Below are 19,868 nucleotides of genomic sequence, written 5' to 3'. Positions count from 1 at the left end.
TATCTCTATAGAATATATATATATTATATTAAAATACAAATTTTATAACGTAGGAAAATTTCAATTTTTCATAAAAATACTATAATGATGCATATTTGACTTAATACCATTAGAAAATTAAATTATAAATGATATACATATACATACATGTTTCTAAAGAGAAAATAAAAAAATAAAAGTAAGAATAAATAACTGAATTTAATTTGTTTCGAGTAAAAATACGTTACTTAATATCGGAAAATTCCAAAGGATCGTATTTATAGTATTCTAAATCTTAGTATTCTACCATCTGTAATACAGATCTCATATCGTTTCTTTAACGTAATTAAAAGTTTATTAACTACTTGTCACTTTTCGTAGCAAAGTTTAACGATACAACTGATAAATCAAATTAAAAGTAAAGAAATTTAAACACGGTGAAATCTTCATTGCGTCAATTTTATTTTGCATAAAAAGCTTATTTTTCTGATATTTCGGTGTGTAACCAATCAGCCAATCAAAGTCCTTTCATCCATATCGACATCGACTTGGCGCATTGCATATAGCATGCATATAGAGAATAGAGAACCATACGATAGAGAGCGCATACACGTGTTACAATTTAGCTGACATTGACTGGAAATTTCCCGAGAGAGGCGGCATAGTCGCGTCAGGCGGAAGGAAACATTTCCTCTTTGATCCGTAGGATATCGTCAGGTGTCTTAAACTAAATTTGGACAAATCGTGTTAATCGATTCGATATATTATAATTATAAGTAAGTGATTATTACGCATATGCTTTAGCCGAATTCGTGGTACAAAAGTGAATTCTTCAAAAGAATAACAAAAATCCATTCAGCCTCGAGTACTTTTTTACGTAGAGACATTTATTATTGTGGACACTTTGAAGACTCAGTGCAAAATTGTTTTAGTGAACATACTTGAAAGAAAATATTGGCCGATTTACGTCTGTTCATGTTCATGTATGCTATATGTATGAGAATTGGTTCAGAAACGGAAGAAACAGTTATTAAGTAGAAGAAAGAAGGATAGAGGCAGAAGTTGGAACATCGAATACAGGAACATAATTTCTAATTTTTGCAAATTAACCAGTACCAGTTATTTGTCATTGAAACGGCTCAACATACAGGTAAGTATTATTTCGTTCATATTTCTGTTTTAATTTACTAAGTTGTTTTAATTTGGATTGCATGATGGATACGCACGAACAAGGCTAATGGTGAATAACTAATTTAATTTAGTCCAAAGAAGTATTATTTTTATTGGATATATTGTTTAAGTATGATATAGTATATAGATCAACATATATAAAAACATAAAAATCTCTCTTGTAAATATTTTGTTCGTGCAGTAAAACACTTAATGGAGACATTAAGTTAATGGTATAATCTTAAATGGGAAATGGGATATAAATTATCGATCGTTAACATCGGTGAATGTCGAATCATCGACGTTGCGTATGACTGTATGTATGCACATACTACGTGTGTGTAAAAACCGTTCTACCAGTCATATAAAAATGAAAATTCATTGGAAATGCTTAGAAAACCTATTTATTTAACACTCAAATCAAACTCGAAATTGATAATGTGTTATTATATTCTATGTTTTATACAAATTTCATTTGTGATTAAAACAAGTAATCCATATATAATCCTTCCATGCAATATCTATTTTCCAAGTAATTCTAATCTTTAATTCTTCATTTTTGTTCCTAATGCATTTAATCATATCTTTATTAGAACTACTAGAGAAAATATGGTGAAATTTCTCGTATGGAGTTTTATTGATAGGAATTAAGTAATAATTGATAAGGAATGATCAGTTAACATCACGTAATGTAGTAAGGATTGTAAAGAATTATAAAGGATTATTAGTATTATAATAATGGGAAAGATTAGAAGAAAAGATTAGAAAGATAAAAGTTGCTAAAGAAAATCAACTGATATGATAGTACATCACTACATGCATATAATCCATACAGTGCACTTTTAACGATAACGGGAGTTTCCGTTCCCGGAATGTTATCGTTATCTTCAAAATAAAAATATCCCAACTAATTCAAGATAATTATTTTCGAACTATATATTATAATAGTTGACATGTAGAGAAGACGAAAGTAATAAGCGAGATATGATAAATCTTTTTTTATAAGGGGTAATATTAGTAGTTTATCACAGACAATTATAATCTGTCTATGAAAAAAAAAAGAAAAAAAATGAATGAGTAGAAAAAGAGGGAATAAAAACAGTATCTATCGATGATATTTTGTCGATTTTGTGAGAGATTTTCGAAAATAGGAACTGAAAATAGATTGATATTTTTTTTTAATTTACAAATTATGACGATATTCTCACACACAGGTAGTGTTGGAAGTATGTAAACTAACTTTCGGTATTATCAATGACTTTCATGTTACTGAAATAGAAATGTATTTTAAGGAAGAGTTTTCGAGATTCTATTGAGTTGGCAAAGCGCCAAATATCTACAATCTACACTAGCCAAAACTATCCTCGTTGGAAATGTATTTTACAGAATTGCCAAGTAAACGAAAAATGTTGCTGATGTATCAAGTATGTACTTACGTACATATTAAAATTTGACGTGTCGCATATGTGTATCAGAGATTCGATTTCGTAGGATAAAGACACTCATAACTTACTCTGCCTGTATTGATTTTAGTATTTCTTGCTTCAAATTTTCTTATCCTTTTCTAATATTACATCGTAGAGTTATCTATACATGTTTTTCGGTGAAGATCAAAACAGACCTACATGTGAGAAAAAGTATAGAAAAAGTGTATCATTTGTTTACGTATCTTAAAGCAGTGTCAAACTAATCCTCCCTAAACAATATCGTATTTAAAATTAAGAAAAAAGCAAGGGTAGTTTTGGTAAGTACATGTTGTTGCACTGTTGTGAGTTTTTCTGTTATAAATCTTCAAAAAACAAACTTTAAATATCTGATACAAAAACTGAAAAATGTACATATAATAAAAAGAAAAGTTATGCAACTTTGAAATGGGTTACCCCGTAAATACAGAGTGTAGCTTCCGTGGAAATAAATGGATACTACGGAATTTATAGTAGATGAAAATTATTGGAAAAAAGTAAACTTTCTGAAAGAGGATAACCAAAGTTTTGTTGAAGTTTAGTTAGGGCACGAGCGTTGGTTACATGCTCAAGCATAAAATGTACCGGAAGAAGAAGGAGAAAGAAAAATATGTAGTGGAAGCATGACGCGATGAAAGGGCAAAAAGAAAAAGAGAAAATAGTGTAGGAGTAAAGATGTACAAAGCTCTGGATAGTCGTGTAGCGGGATGAATCGTGAGGTAGCAAGACGGTATGAGAAAGTAGTCACGATATATAGGTGTAATGATAGTGCAGCCATTGATCGTCGTCGACAACGACAGTGGTAAGTAAGATGACGAAATGACGAGATGATGAAGCTGTGAGACGACTACATGCGGAAAAATTCAAAATAGCAAGATGTAGGGAAGGTAAATGGAAGACGGCAAGAGACAATAAAATAGATAGCTGTTGAAAAGAACCGACGTTAGTAAGACAAGAATTCTTCGATATAGCTGTTGTGAGAGAACAAGTACTTAGCTCTTGTATGTGCATGCGTATATACACTCGTATACGCGCACAGATACATCTTTTCATCTTTTCGAATATTTCGTAGCTTTTTAGTCCAACAGATCTGGTTTATATAGCAATTGTGATTGTTACAAAAATTGAAAACTAATTATAACGTGCGACTGCGCGAGGCCAACGTGTATTAATCAGAGTTAGTAACTGAATGTTATATATACGTATCAAGAGTATTGGCGGAAGGTTAGATGTAAATATGAAATAAATATATTTATTAATACGTTTAAAATAGGTAAAGTTTATTTATCTGATTGGTAGCAATATTGGTTGGTTGCAATCATTAAAACAGAACGAATAATTATTTGCAAATAGAGCATAAAGAATGATATCTATTGTTTGTTGATCGATCGATTCAGTATAATATGCGCAATAACAAGGTCTAGTTTCGCATTACCTTTGATAGGAGAGTATGAGTATAAGAATCTACGCCTTCGAACTCGACCGCAGAGGTGACCTCTGATCAGTGATATCAATAATTTACCAGATCGGATTCGCGATACATCAAATTTCAATTCGAACATTGTATATGGTGCGCGCACGTGAACATGTAGGAAGGTGGGAGAGAGAAGGAACATTTTAACCATAAGTAACATCCTGATCAATATATACAGTACATAGCATATAGAACGTGTATATAGAAGAGGAATCACGAAATCAAGAAGTAGACATATTAATTTCATATTCTGAACTTAAATTACATTTGTAAGGACATTCGTTCTTCTATTTGCATACATACGTATATACGTATATAGAATATATCCGTATAAGTATGTTGTGTAAAAATTAGCATTGATCGAGTCTCGAATAAAGTCGAGTTCACATTTAATCTTAATCTGTTGGATCATCTGCGCAATACCTGTTTGTTCCCACTTTTATTTTCTGTCTATGGCGATCTCTCCCTTCACGGTCACAGTTTATCTATTGCATTAGACGATTAAGTAGATTTTACGCGCGTACATTTTACGTAATGAATCAATGGAGCGCGCGCGCGCCCGCGCGCGAGAGCACGTCCGTGCGCCCAAGTAAGTACATTCGATTTTCGTATTTCGCACACGGTGTATCTATGTATCTCTGCGCGGCTCCCATTTTGGTATAAAACTTCTGATTGTAACAATTCGATTAATTTTTAGCAATTAATAATCACTTTCTTCTCTCTATTCGTTTCTTTTTCTGGTATATAATTTGTTTTTATTTTTTCTTTCAGTTTCTCCAGACACAGTACGATTACACTTTCTTCTACTTGGTGTTTTTCGTTGGGAGTGAAATTCTTAAGATTTACTTTAAAATCAGTGGAAACTTTTAAATAGTAACCATGCACGAGGCCGAATCCTGGTCTTTTCCTCCGAAGCAGGCTCTCTACGATCCAACACTTGAAAGGGATGCTTGCGGCGTTGGATTCATTGTTGCAATAGATGGGAAAAAGTCGCACAAAGTGAGTTACCACGCGACTGTGGGAAATCACACACATAATTTTTATCATATTTCATTAGTCATAGCATTGCTTTTTGTGTCAAGAAGTCTATCCGTTTTATTTCCCTACTAGACATTTTTAATAATACACATTTTTGTCTTGATGGTGCAAATCAATTGAAACATATTTCCTTTTTCTCCTGTTACAGATCGTTCGCGATGCAGAAATTCTCTCGGCACGTATGAACCACCGTGGTGCTTGCGCCTGCGATAACGATACCGGTGACGGGGCCGGTGTTCTTTGTGCAATTCCACACGAGTATTACGCCGATGAATTGCGGTAAGAGATAACATCGAGATTCGTCGATCTTCCATTCCTTTATCATTCTGTGACGTATTAATAAAACGGTGCGTCCAAGAACGCGTGCGTTTAATTTCATAATTCGTACAGATCGACGGCGTAATTCTAGGTTATCTCGCTTTACGTCAACGAGTACATCATAATAATGCGTGTTTACTTTCTTATCAACTATATTATTATTATTTAGCTATTTTTGTTATTATTATTAACAAATAATATCTGACTATATTGCCTATATAACCATGACTGTTTAATTCTAAATAGCTAGTAAAGTCTTAAATTTTCTCTTTTTTTCAACTACTTATCGGTTTCTTTTGTTTTTAAAGATCTTTTTCATATGACGTGTGACAGCAGATTAAGTATATCTATTTCATGCTCAATAAGTTAATTTCACCATGCGGAAATAGTCACTAAGGTCAACAGTACATATTTGCTATATGTATATATGTATTTGTGTCATAGATAATAATCGCATTTGTATTAAAAATGGGAATTCCGATTTGCCATGGCATTAACTATTGCACAATTTTTGGATCAGAAATTGTACTGCAGGTTTCAAGCTTGATCTCCCAACTAATTTTTCTAAGAATGCCATCTTTTCAAAATTTAATCACTTCACTGATATTGATTATTCTAATTTAGGGTCCTATTAGTGACGCTTTTAACACAGTTTGTTTGGAGAAAAGAGAATGATAAGAAAGGCTGTTCCTGCAAGTATTGTATCGATATATGTACTTCAACTCGTAATCCGGTCTGTGCTTTGTTATCTATCCTAGGCACGCCTGACTAAGCCTAAATTCATGCTTAAGCATTTCTTCTCATTCTTAACTTCATCAATTCCAAAAGGAAAAAAGTAGACGCGGACAAATGAACATCTGAGTGTTAATTATATTGAAATTTGAACGGACAAACAAAATATTAATATTAATATTCTGTTAATATTAATCATCAGAGTTCATCATCAAAGCGTCATCAAAGTTTATACGCGTTATATTAAATAATATTTTCCACAGAAATCATCACTTCAAATACATGTACCCATTTTATTTTTCAGCGAACGACAAAATGTCGAATTACCTCAATTCGGTCGTTATGCCACCGGTATTCTATTTCTTGATCAAAATTCTCATCAAGAAGCTGAGGCTGTTTTTGAAAAGTTAGTTGAAGAGTGCAATTTAAGGGTATGGTTTATATTATCTTTTTCCAGTCACTTTCTCCGATTCATTGCATTGCATGAAGAATTTCTCTGACAACGGGTAAAAATGGAACACGTTGCAATAAATATACTATCTTCGTATTACAGCTAATTTGTTGGCGAGATGTTCCAACAGATAACACAAGAATTGGCCAAGTGGCACGAAAATGCGAACCTTACATGCGTCAAGTCTTTGTCACTGGTGATCAAGACGATATTAATCTTGAACGGCAAGTGAGTATTGTTTCGGACAATGTTTCTCCTTCGTGTCGCGTTCGCTGAAATTATTAATTATTACAATTATATGTTGTTATATAATATGTATATTGTTATCTATATTTTTATTCGAATTATTAGCTTAAGTTGTGTAGTAGTACTTGCATGTAATTATAATAAGTTTGTTCTTCCTAATAAACATTTACGTTAATAAATATTTAAATTAATTTGCACAGATAGATTCGATTGTGCAATCAAAACTTTAAAGAAATCAAAGAAGATATAAACCAAATAAGATTGTTTACAGTGTTCTAATATTTTGATTTTCCGTTTAGGCTTGTAATATCGACTTATCGAATTGTAATGCTAATCTTGATTTTCAATGCAGGTTTTTATTTTGAGAAAAAGATCGTCTCATTCCATACCACGACCAGGGATTAGATACTATATATGCTCACTTTCTATACGAACGGTTGTTTATAAAGGACAATTGACGGCGGACCAGTTGTGGCTCTATTTCCTAGATTTGAAGGTGAATTCAAATTCATTAGGGTGTATACTCATATATATATCATGATTATTATCCTAACTTGTACATATTTCTTGTAGTCTCCAAAATTTGAAACCTATCTGGCATTAGTTCACACAAGATTTTCAACAAATACATTTCCTAGCTGGGAAAGGGCGCATCCTCTTCGGTAAGCATTGTTGTTAGTGATCATAAACTGCTATATACGTATACAGCATTCACTGTGTTCTGTGTTTGCAGATTGTTAGCGCATAATGGTGAAATCAACACTTTAAGAGGAAACGTAAATTTAATGAAGGCACGAGAAGGAGTGATGAGTAGCAAGGTTTATGGGGAAAAATTGAAACAACTTTATCCAGTGGTAGAACCGAACCTCTCGGACTCAGGAGCCGTTGATTGCGTTTTGGAATTTTTAGTAATGGTAGGACAGCGGTCTTTGCCAGAGGTATGTGGAACGTTTATGTGTAACGCATATTCTCTTGATTTATTCACATCGATTGACGGAAATGTAAAGGAAATATACATTTAGGCAGTAATGACAATGGTACCAGAAGCATGGCAAAACGATTTAACGATGGCATCTGAGAAGCGCGATTTTTACCATTGGGCTGCTTGTGCGATGGAACCTTGGGATGGCCCTGCTCTTTTAACCTTTACAGATGGACGCTACGTTGGTGCTATTTTAGACAGGTAAAATTTAATATTTAATTTTCATTATTCTTTTTTCTAGAAATTTTTTTTATTATTTCACTTGCTCGTTTTCACGTAGATTCACTCAGTTGTATGTATTTAAAATCTTGATATGATTTGTATGTGTGTCATAGGCATTATTATAGAAAACATATCAGCTGAAAAAACCTAATGGCACACTGTCATAATATGTTTTTTGTTCTTCTCCTTTTACAAAAAAGAATTTAAAGTGTTATTTGAAAAAAACTCTCATGAGAATGATGTACATAATCGAATATAGTAAATGGTATGTATGTCATATTAATTTTAACCCTTTGCACTCGAGGACTTTTTCGGTCGGGCGTAGCAGCTACTCCGAATGATTTAGCATATACGTGACGCGTATCTTACAGCTAACGTAAACTGATTTTATGTGCAAATTAACTTACAAAAACCTTATATTCTTATAATTTATCTATATTTACATCTCTGAAAATATGATTTTGTAATTAATTTCTGTATTTTTTTATATGATAATTTATAAAGCATTTACAAAGATGCATTCTTGAATATAATTGATCTCATTTTTCAACAGTTCAAAATCAAGTTCATCTTCATTTAAGCTAATTTCACTTCCGAAAACTATTTTCTAAACTATAATAAACTATACTCTAAACTATAATACTTTTCCTATGATCGTCAAATCCGAACTAACGTTGGAGACGTTGTCAGAACCATAGTTTCGGAGAGATATGGGATTAAATATTTTATATCTATTTTAAACATAATACTTTACATTTCCTAACACAAAGAACACAAAGAGCTAAGGAACCAATTTACGAACCAATATTGTACTCTCATCAATTGGAGATGTCGAAATCTAGCATAAACAGGGACTGTCTTCTCTGGCTTGTCACTGGAGTTGCAGCACGGAACACCGTGGTGACTGAGAGTCTCTCTCGAGTGCAAACGGTTAAAACCAAACATCCATGTACACGTTCTCTTATGTATTCTCTTATGTATATTCTTTTATATGTATGTTACTCGTCTTATACGGAAATTTTCATATAGAAATGTTTTCTTCGTATGTATAAACGTTAGAGGTATGTAAAATAAATTTTTTGACACGTTTATATTTGTACCTACTATTATCTTTCAAAGCACTTATACACATACTTTTCATTTATATACATACTTACATATGTATAATATTTATGAAAGGACTTGATAAATGATAAACATGCATTATTAAGATTCAGCAGGGAAGTAGGTGAACGTACTTAAATTTGTTAATATAAAACGATAAAAATGTTTAGAGAATGTAATAGTATACTATTAAAAAAAGAATATCTTATAGATAAGGTACATGTGTTACAAATTACAAAAAGAATCCATTGTCTACCGAATCTATGTTTACATAGATAGAAAATGCATCGTTGTTTCTCATAATTGACTAGTTAATGAACAAAAAGGACATTTGCTTCGCTAGGTATAGAGGAAAAAATATTAAGACAGTGTGTGTATGAGTGAAAAGGATTTGAAAGTGGGAGGAAGAAAGTATAACAGATGTATATTGACAGGAAGGTAATACGAGAAAACGAACAAGAAAATAAAGTCACAGTTAATACTAATATGTGACAATGAGGTGGTAATATAAAAGGCGTCTGAATTTTTGTTTGACAGAAACGGCCTGCGCCCATCGCGCTTCTACGTCACTAAGGATAATATGATGGTGATGGCGTCCGAAGTGGGCGTCTATGACACTCCGTCCAACAATGTAGTCTTAAAGGTAAATGAAGAAATATACATGGCATTGATCAGGCCTAGCTTCTGAGGAAATTTTACAGCAGCTTTTAGTTTATAACAATCAATCGGCTATCCATATGCTTTTTCTCTATACTGTTTTTAATATACAGAATTTCAGCTGCAAAAGATAATACTACATGTGCACAAGGAGGAAAGCACTTACTGAACACAAATTAAATATTGTACTTTTACACAGAAGTAGTAAAAGACCGCAACTTAAAGCATATTGATGAGTGATTGATTCTTTTCATAGAGATGTATGTAATATGACACAAATTTACTATCTGACCTTTTCTTTCGATCGAATTCTGATTAATTCGCTTTGCTCTCCTCCCCCAGATTTGAAACTGTCGATGATTGAAAAAGTGTGAAAATGTGTGTATGTATATCTATGTTTTGTATTATGTGTGTTCTGCTTTTTATAAGCTTTCTCAATAACGTGCCCCATTTTCTTTAAAAAAAGAAAAAGCCAAGAAAAGAGCGAAGGATGAAATTGTGCGTATAGCTAATGTAAAATTAGGAAATAGTTCATAAAAGACAACAGACATCCAACAACTGGATGTTTTATGAAAGAGCATTTTATGAGGAGCATACGACTATTCTTATTCATTGTATAAATGTGTAAGAATAAATCTTGTAGGAGGATTAGTTTGGTAAAAGGAAATAGATATCCACTATAATAGGCATCTATTTTATATTGTATTATATATATTACTTTAGATTTTATAAATACAAAATATCATTCCTTCTTTTATTAATTTTTTTAATGTATCATGTACATATGATATATAATTAATCATTAGAAATTACATTATCTTACGGTGTTGTTATATAAATGTTGGATGATAGTAGATACGATTTGACAGTTGAATTATTTGCACTTTATTCTATTTTACAGAGCCGTTTGAAACCCGGCAGAATGCTACTGGTTGATACGCATGAGAAAAGGATTATAGAAGATGTTGAACTGAAGTTGCAAATTGCTAGAAGTAGACCACATTCCAAATGGCTAAAAGATCAGGTATTCTTTTTGTTTTGTTCTGTTTTGTCATTGATCGTTGTGATTGTTGATCATCCTTTTAAAGTTTTTGAAATATAGCTAAACTAAGAATCAAATATTTATGTGAATATGCATTGTAACCTTTAACCTTTAGGTCTATATCAAGATGTATTTAATGAAAAAAAAATTTGTTTTTTCTTTGCAAACAATCCTATATGCTGTGATCATGCTTTGTATTACACATAGATGGTAAGTGTCGTATTGTCTCATCATTTCTTCAAATAATCATACAGTATGCTCTATATTTATACATTGAAATTACTTTATTTTATAATTAATTTTAGTCTGATTCTACAATATTCTTAAGTAATTTTACACATATAATAATATTAGTCTGGACATAATTTACATGATAAATAGTTTGTACAAAACAAATAAATCTTATTCAGTTAAACATGTTTACCTTTACAGATTACAATGGAAGAGTTACGTGCTGCTGACGTTGATTATAAAAAGACACTAAGCACTGTTGAAAATGGTTCGATCGTGGACAAGGAAGTAGCTAAAAGAAAAGCAATGAATGATGCAAATCCAATATCTACTGTAAATCGAGTTTGGGGAGGCGATAAAAGATTATCCCTCTATGGATACACCCTCGAAACCATTAATTTGCTTCTTCTGCCGATGATGCAATCTAAGTACGTTGCTTTTATATTTTAGACTGCTAAAATTGTAATCAATAAACGAAGACATGTGTATATATTTACTAGTTACACTATAGATATATTGATCATACAACACATATTATGTTACATATAAATTGAAATTGTAAAATTCTTATATAGGAAAGAACCACTGGGTTCTATGGGTAATGATGCGCCATTAGCTTGTCTTTCTCAATTTCAACCCCTTATCTACGACTATTTTAAGCAACTGTTTGCTCAGGTAGGTATAATTTATGAAAATAACTGTATAGTTGATATTTAACTGCAATATATTTTAACATGTACATTTATACGCTTTTCTTAAAATTTATTCTTAGGTGACAAATCCTCCGATAGACCCTTTCAGAGAAAAGATCGTAATGTCAATGCTTTGTCCTATTGGACCAGAAAGTAATATGCTTGAGCCAAACGAACTGCAAGTACATAGACTATTTTTACGACAACCAATACTTTCCTTGGATGATCTCGATATAATCAAACGAACGAATTATCGTGGTTGGAAAACTAAAATAATCGATGCGACATATCCTGTGCAAGATGGTCCACCTGGATTAGTGAATACACTAAATCGTGTCAATCAGGAGGCTAATCAAGCTGCAAAAGAAGGTTATCAATTTATCGTTCTATCCGATCGGCTGAGTAGCTCGGAAAGGTGAAAATATTATTTGAGTGATTATACAGATTTGCTAGTCCTATGATGTGTAAAGTAATTATTTAATAATGTAATGTTTCATTACTATCACTAGAGTGCCTGTAAGCAGCTTGTTAGTCTTGGGCGCAGTGCATCACAATCTAATCGAAGAACGACAACGTATGAAAGTTGGTCTCATTGTAGAAACTGCTGAAGCTAGAGAAATACATCATATATGTCTGCTACTTGGCTATGGAGCGGACGCCATTTGTCCGTATTTAGTATTTGAAATGGCAAGAAATCTTCGTATGGATGGTGTACTTGATTCGTCATTAACCGATAATGCTTTATGTGCGGTAAGTTCTTTTTTAATATTGTGGTGCAGTCACGATTTAAACCTGTATATTATTTAACGATAAAACAAGTATGAGAAGGAACGGGAATGTTGACGACGACGGTAATAATCATAATGATGGTAGATGAATGAAATATCGTTACAGAACTATGCGGAAGCAATGGATAGAGGAATAGCTAAAGTAATGGCAAAAATGGGAATCTCTACGTTACAATCGTATAAAGGAGCTCAAATATTCGAAGCAGTCGGTTTGTCAGACGAAGTCATCAATAAATGCTTTAAGGTATGTATCATACGAATCGGCAAAAAATCGTTTAATAATGATCGAAAATGATGCGATCGTGAAAGATACGAATGATTAAAAATTGGATCCAATTAATGAATGCAATTACTATGATTCACTAGTTTTAATGACGTACTCTTAATTGTTTCTATCGTTTACTTTCATTGTACATATTTAACCTTTTAACATTTATTGCATATTACTTTCCATACAGGGTACACAATCTCGTATTGGTGGAGTTACTTTTGATATTTTGGCAAAGGAAGCATTTGAAAGACATCAAATTACTTATTGCACAAAACCTATGGATATGCTTGTTATTCGCAATCCAGGAGTCTATCATTGGCGATCTGGTGGAGAAAAACACATAAACGATCCTGATAGTATTGCTAGCTTGCAGGTAAATTCATTTAATAATATATTTTGCAAAGTATTGATAATATACGTATATTTTTTATTAGAATGGATAAAAAAGAAATAATTGCTATTTTTCTAGTTTCTGTATCTCTTTTGCTTCTTTTTTAGGATTATGTAAATTCTAAGAACTGGAACGCTTATGAAAAATATCGAAAAACTACAATGGAAATGATCAGGGCATGCACCTTACGTGGTCAATTGGAATTAGTACAAAAACCAGAAAAATCCATACCCATTGAAGAGGTTGAACCAGCATCTGAGATTGTGAAACGATTTGCAACCGGAGCTATGAGTTTTGGAAGTATTTCTATAGAAGCACATACAACATTAGCGATTGCGATGAATCGTATTGGCGGTAAATCGAATACCGGCGAAGGTGGTGAAAATGCTGACAGGTATTTACATTCTAAATTTATGACAAATTATATCTTTTTTATGAATAGCATATGCATGTATACACACGACAAATATAATAATATCCACTTAATTGTCGCATGTTCGGATTTTCATTTCGACTGAGGAAGTAGATGTTCTGGGAGTTGCTGGGTGTTATTTCTATTGAATCCGCTCATTTCTTGGATGTATCGGAGTGACGAGAGTAACGAGAGTGAAAAATGAGATTGAATGAGAATGAAATAGGGAGAAAAATTTGAGTATGGTGTGTCATATATCCACATCTATCAGTGCAATTCAAACTCATCCAAATATGACGAATATATCATGTTTGATATCTTATTCATCAGAAAATTCTCAGCAGCTTGATTGTAGTAATTTGATACTTATAAAGTAAAAAATATAAACATTTTAGTTTTCTTATTTTATGACTCATTCCTAGTTGAAATAACGTCAATCACGAGTTAAATAACATAGCGCTTGTTCCGTGGAAGCGGTCAAAGGATTGGTGGGGACAAATTTGTGATAATTAAGTCGGCAAAATTGCAACAGTAAACCGGGTATTACTGTAGATTCTCATATTCACGCACACACTCACTTAAATGCGTGCGTATATTTATTTTCCATTTGCCTATAAAAAATCACCTAATAACGTAAAGTAAAACTCGTTATTTAGGTATCTGAATCAGGATCCAGAGTTTAACAAACGATCATCTATTAAGCAAGTTGCCAGCGGTCGTTTTGGTGTCACTTCGAGTTATTTAGCAAATGCTGATGATCTTCAAATCAAAATGTCACAAGGTGCGAAGCCAGGAGAAGGCGGCGAGTTGCCTGGTTATAAGGTGAAACAGATCTTTATTAATTATACCGCAAGCATAGTGTACACAGAATAATGATCGAGTTGTAAAAGCTATATAATCTGTATGTAGGTTACTGCTGAGATTGCTGCAACTAGACATTCTGTACCTGGTGTAGGTTTAATTTCACCACCACCGCATCACGACATTTATTCGATCGAAGATCTTGCGGAATTAATTTATGATTTGAAATGTGCAAATCCAAATGCTCGTATTTCTGTCAAGTTAGTGTCAGAAGTAGGAGTAGGTGTAGTTGCATCAGGTGTTGCAAAGGTAATCATACTTAGAAATAGTATATCTTAACTTGTCGAGAGCAGAGAATACATTTTCAAATACATTTTTCTAATCATCATTTTTATCTTGTATCTTCTTTCCCTTCTTTTTACTATGCTGTCTTCTATTATGGCATACATTATACAGGGGAAAGCAGAGCATATCGTAATATCTGGCCATGATGGTGGAACTGGTGCTAGTACTTGGACAGGAATAAAATCCGCTGGTTTACCTTGGGAATTAGGAGTTGCGGAGACCCATCAAATTTTAACCTTAAATAATCTTCGATCACGTGTCATTGTACAAGCAGATGGACAAATGCGTACAGGATTTGACGTAGTGGTTGCGGCTCTTTTAGGTGCCGACGAATTTGGCTTTAGTACTGCGCCATTAATTTCCATGGGTTGTACTATGATGAGAAAATGTCATTTAAACACTTGTCCCGTGGGTGTTGCAACACAAGATCCAAAACTTCGAAAAAAATTTGAAGGAAAGCCAGAACATGTTATTAATTTTTTCTTCGCATTGGCAGAAGAGGTATTTGATACTAAGAATAGAAATAAGGAATTCCCAACAATAATTTCTCAAGCATCTTTGTTATAGGAAATATCCATTGAATCATGCAAGATACATTTTTTTGTTAGGTACGTTCTCACATGGCCAGCCTTGGATTACGTAAATTTCAAGATCTAATAGGTCGTACGGATTTGTTGAAAGTTCGCGAAGATATCTCAGTAGAGAAGGCTAAAACATTAAAGCTCGATAATATTTTGCGTAATGCACTTGAACTTCGTCCTGGAGTAAATATTCAGGGAGGATCAATGAAACAGGACTTTCAACTAGAAAACAGATTGGACAATCATGTCATTGAATTAGCCATGGATTTATTGAAAGGAAAACAGAAACGTGTTGATATTGAATTAAATATTAATAACGAATGTAGAGCATTTGCGGCAACATTAAGCTACCATATTTCAAAGTAAATGTCTTTGTCTTATGTCTTTTGGTAATTGCAAATGGTTTCAACAATTGACTAATTGTGTAATATTTCTCTTTTTTTTTTTATCGACAGATTATATGGCGAAGTTGGTTTACCTGAAGGTAGTATCAACATAAAAATGAAAGGTTCTGCAGGTCAGAGCTTCTGTGCTTTCATGACCAAAGGTGTTCATGTTACTCTCGAGGGAGATGCCAACGATTATGTTGGCAAAGTAAATATGTTTTTCTAACTGAGCTATTTCAGATCATCGGTATTGTACATATTATGCGTCATATACACATTTGGTACACATTCCTATAATTTTTAGGGTTTATGTGGAGGAGAAATCGTTATATATCCACCAAAAGATTCTACTTTCAAGTCCGAAAATAACGTAATCGTTGGTAATGTTTGCCTTTATGGTGCAACTTCTGGCAAAGCATATTTTCGAGGAATCGCTGCTGAAAGATTTAGCGTCCGTAACAGTGGCGCCATAGTAGTAGTCGAAGGTGTCGGTGATCATGGGTGCGAATATATGACTGGCGGCTGTGCAGTTATTCTGGGTCTTACTGGTCGAAATTTCGCAGCTGGAATGTCCGGTGGGATAGCTTATGTCTTAGATGTAGACGGATCGTTCAAGAGGTAGATTACTCCGTTTTCTTCTTTTTTTTTTTATCATACATTATATATTTATTGTGCATATATTCTTAATCAATTAATTTTTCATACACAGTAAATGTAATCCTGAAATGGTAGAATTGCTTCCTTTAAGTAAGCAAGAAGATATTGCATATGTGAAACAACTTTTAGAAGAATTTGTTGAGAAAACTGGTTCTTTAATAGCTGAAGATCTTTTGATGTTGTGGCCTGAACCAACTACACGGTTCGTTAAGGTAAATGATGATTAATCAGTCATAGTTATTGTGAATGTATTGATATTCTAATTTTTTCGAAGGTATTTCCGTATGAGTACCAGCGGGCATTAAAGCAAGTCGAAGAAGCCAAACAAATACAACCAATACCGAATGGAAGTTCTCAGACGGAAAACATCCAGATCAAAGATATTGAAGATGCTATTGTAGATACTGATATGGAGCAGCAAAAATTGGATAAGATAAGGTATGGTTCTTCCGACTCAGTGATGCAGCTAAAAGCTCTTACTCAAAATTTAAATCGCACATAATTATTTCAAATTTTTAAATTGGTATATATATATATATATTATTATATATTATTTTAATTTTTAGAGGATTTATTAAATATAGAAGACAAATGGGAATTTATCGGCCAGTTGAAAACCGAATTACCGACTGGAATGAAATTTATAACTTTCAAAAGGTTCGCAAAGGATTACGCGTGCAGGCAGCAAGATGTATGGAATGCGGTGTACCATTTTGTCAAAGTAGTCATGGTTGCCCTCTAGGAAATATCATTCCTAAATGGAATGATCTTGTCTTCCAATCGAATTGGAAAGAAGCTTTAAATCAATTGTTACAAACTAATAATTTCCCAGGTTTGTACAATTAAACAAGTAATTTGAATGGTAAAGATGAGGCTTGCAGTTAACAACGCGTATCTTTTAAGATTGCTAAAATTTTGAATTAATACGTAATAAATATCGTATGTATATTTAGAATTCACTGGAAGAGTTTGTCCAGCTCCTTGTGAAGGTGCCTGTGTTTTGGGTATATCTGAACCAGCAGTTACAATAAAGAACATTGAATGTGCGATAATTGATCACGCATTTGAACAAGGTTGGATAGTGCCGCATCCACCAACAACTAGAACCGGTCGACGAGTAGCAGTAGTTGGCTCAGGTCCGGCTGGTTTGGCGGCAGCTCATCAATTAAATAAGGCAGGCCATTTGGTGACTGTTTATGAAAGAAATGACCGAATTGGAGGTCTACTGCAATATGGTATTCCGACTATGAAGTTATCGAAACAAGTTGTTCAAAGAAGGGTTTCTCTTCTTGCGGCGGAGGGTATTACATTTAAGACTGGCGTCGATGTAGGAAAACATATTTCTGCTAATGTAAATAATGTTTCAGTTTTATTTACGTAGTAATTACGTTCATACTTGTAACTTATTCCTTGATTTTATGATTGTTATCTTGTTTGTATATATTGATCTTTTGTATGTATATATATATTGTAGGAATTACGGGAACAATATGACGCAATGCTAATATGTACTGGCGCAACTTGGCCAAGAGACTTACAAATACCAGGTCGGCACCTTGAAGGAATTCATTTTGCTGTAAGCTTTTTGGAAAATTGGCAAAAGAATCAAATGGGGAATAACGTTCCACTAGATATGCGTTTAATAGCTAAAGATAAGGATGTTATTATAATAGGTGGTGGCGATACTGGTTGTGATTGTATAGCTACGTCTTTGCGACAGGTAAAATTTATATCTTTAGTACAACTTTATACATTTAAGAAAATTTCGAAGTAATTTACTGTAAATGTATTGTTTGTTTGAAACTGTAATACGTATAATAATTCAGTTATGCTTCTATTGATGAAAAAGATGAAATGGAAAAAAAATACAATTTGCTGAAATCGCGATAGATTCTACATTATGTATATTTTTAATTACTATCATGTAGGGTGCCAAAACGATTACAACTTTTGAAATTTTACCCGAACCACCAAACAAAAGAGCGCACGATAATCCTTGGCCTCAATTTCCACGTGTATTTAAAGTGGATTATGGCCATGAGGAAGTTTCCTTGAAGTTTGGCCGAGATCCCCGTCAATTTAGTACATTGAGTAAAGTACGTAAAAATTCTTATATATATATATATATATATATGTTCCTTTACTGTTTTCCACTCTTCCTTTCACGTTCATTTATATATTTCTAATAGGAGTTTTTAGACGATGGAAATGGCCACGTAAGTGGTATTAAAACAGTGTCAGTATCGTGGACAATGGAAAACGGACGTTGGAAAATGGAAGAGGTTCCTGGGACAGAAAAAGTAAAAATTATAATTTGTGACTTATTGCGTCTTTACTATCTTTTCTAATGCCTTGATTTTCATTTAGATATACAAATGTGACCTAGTTTTACTCGCTATGGGTTTCTTAGGTCCAGAAAAATATATTGCAACAGAATTAAATACGAAAATGGATGAAAGAGGTAATTTCAAAACACCAGTTGGAAATTACAAGACAAGTTTAGATGGAATATACGCAGCAGGAGGTAAGTTTTTACGTTTTATTTGTATTACCATCTTTTACATCCAATAACTATACGTCAAATAGATCCTCGTTTTCTCAAGTTACATTTCGTGCATTTTATTACCTGATTAACGTGTTATTGTTATTCCACGTAGATTGCCGGCGTGGACAATCCCTGGTAGTTTGGGCAATCACAGAAGGTAGGCAAGCTGCAAGAGAAATAGATCTGGCCTTAATGGGGGAAACTGGTCTTCCTGTATCCGGTGGTGTTATAACTGGTGTTATGGCTTAAGATGCATACGTTCTAAGTGTAGTCGATCAGAATTCGGCTATTTCTTTCTACCCTTCTCGTTCCTACCGCGTTTTTCTTCTCTTTTTTAAACTTTTTCAGTAATTAAACCGTGCAAAGTATGCGATCAGTGTACCGGTAGGAGAATAAGTAACATGTAATGAGCAAGGAAGACATGCGGTCAATGCGTGAACAAGGAAATCAGTATTATTTTATCGTGAGTGTATATCGTGAAAGTATTCGCGATATCGAAAAGGTCTTATCGTCATTTGTGTTCATTCACGCAGAAGCTCCAATTTAAGAACTACAGTAGGAAAATGACAGCTGCAGTATGAGAAATTTGCATTTTTGTTTCGAGTTGTCATCTCGTAAAATATTTGTTAATTTCTTAAAAAAAAGAAAGAAAATGGTATAACTAAGTAATAGTACTGTAAGTCGAGTTGACTCGAAGAAATAATCGTAGATACATTGTCGAATCTACCTCGTATCTTCTTTTACGTCTTTTGCTTGTTTCATGAGGTAACTTGAATTATTCTATGTGATTAAACTGATTTGTATAAAAGGTCATATAATACGATCAATACAAATTAAAAAAAATAAATGTTTGTTAAATATTTCTGTTATAATAAAAATCAAAGTAGAAA

General features: G+C 33.2%; 1 protein-coding gene and 1 long non-coding RNA gene across 5 annotated transcripts; one reads left to right on the top strand and one right to left on the bottom strand.

Moving 5' to 3' along the window:
• Nucleotides 1-424: 424 nt before the first annotated feature.
• LOC117208195 lies at nt 425-4,186 on the bottom strand. The gene is made up of 2 exons (XR_004487645.1): nt 4,048-4,186; nt 425-706 (listed from the first exon to the last, which is right to left on the bottom strand). It is a non-coding gene; the product is annotated as an uncharacterized LOC117208195 (long non-coding RNA).
• LOC117208172 (putative glutamate synthase [NADPH]) lies at nt 4,097-19,634 on the top strand. Of its 4 annotated transcripts, none has more exons than XM_033449120.1 (34): nt 4,097-4,235; nt 4,858-5,085; nt 5,273-5,403; nt 6,479-6,605; nt 6,728-6,853; nt 7,224-7,367; nt 7,445-7,533; nt 7,605-7,809; nt 7,894-8,054; nt 9,717-9,822; nt 10,738-10,860; nt 11,086-11,088; nt 11,311-11,537; nt 11,685-11,784; nt 11,882-12,216; nt 12,311-12,551; nt 12,696-12,833; nt 13,048-13,233; nt 13,359-13,645; nt 14,320-14,485; nt 14,573-14,773; nt 14,921-15,310; nt 15,418-15,752; nt 15,846-15,984; nt 16,081-16,394; nt 16,486-16,645; nt 16,708-16,871; nt 17,000-17,265; nt 17,387-17,784; nt 17,908-18,153; nt 18,362-18,529; nt 18,623-18,733; nt 18,801-18,957; nt 19,091-19,634. In XM_033449120.1, exons 2-34 carry the CDS (start codon nt 4,966-4,968, stop codon nt 19,225-19,227), a joined length of 6,201 nt encoding a protein of 2,066 aa, XP_033305011.1. In that variant the 5' UTR covers nt 4,097-4,235; nt 4,858-4,965; the 3' UTR covers nt 19,228-19,634. The 4 variants fall into 4 exon arrangements, with proteins under 4 accessions (XP_033305011.1, XP_033305012.1, XP_033305010.1 ...); XM_033449121.1 differs by lacking the exon at nt 4,097-4,235 and adding an exon at nt 4,540-4,675; XM_033449119.1 differs by lacking the exon at nt 4,097-4,235 and adding an exon at nt 4,651-4,743.
• The last annotated feature ends 234 nt before the right edge of the window (nt 19,635-19,868 follow it).

Source organism: Bombus bifarius, unplaced genomic scaffold (genome assembly GCF_011952205.1).
Source record: "Bombus bifarius isolate JDL3187 unplaced genomic scaffold, Bbif_JDL3187 scf7180000008056, whole genome shotgun sequence".
Classification (NCBI taxonomy): Eukaryota; Metazoa; Arthropoda; class Insecta; order Hymenoptera; family Apidae; genus Bombus; species Bombus bifarius.
Note: the sequence above shows the minus strand (reverse complement) of the source record. Positions and strands in the feature narration are given on the sequence as shown.

What these genes read in the sequence shown, in the direction of transcription:
- LOC117208172 (XM_033449120.1), top strand. Translation starts at nt 4,966, where the DNA reads ATGCACGAGGCCGAATCCTGGTCTTTTCCTCCGAAGCAGGCTCTCTAC. An exon ending in TTAAGCAACTGTTTGCTCAG is followed by an intron (nt 11,785 to 11,881) that starts GTAGGTATAATT and finishes ATTTATTCTTAG; the next exon opens with GTGACAAATCCTCCGATAGA. An exon ending in CAACTACACGGTTCGTTAAG is followed by an intron (nt 16,646 to 16,707) that starts GTAAATGATGAT and finishes ATTTTTTCGAAG; the next exon opens with GTATTTCCGTATGAGTACCA.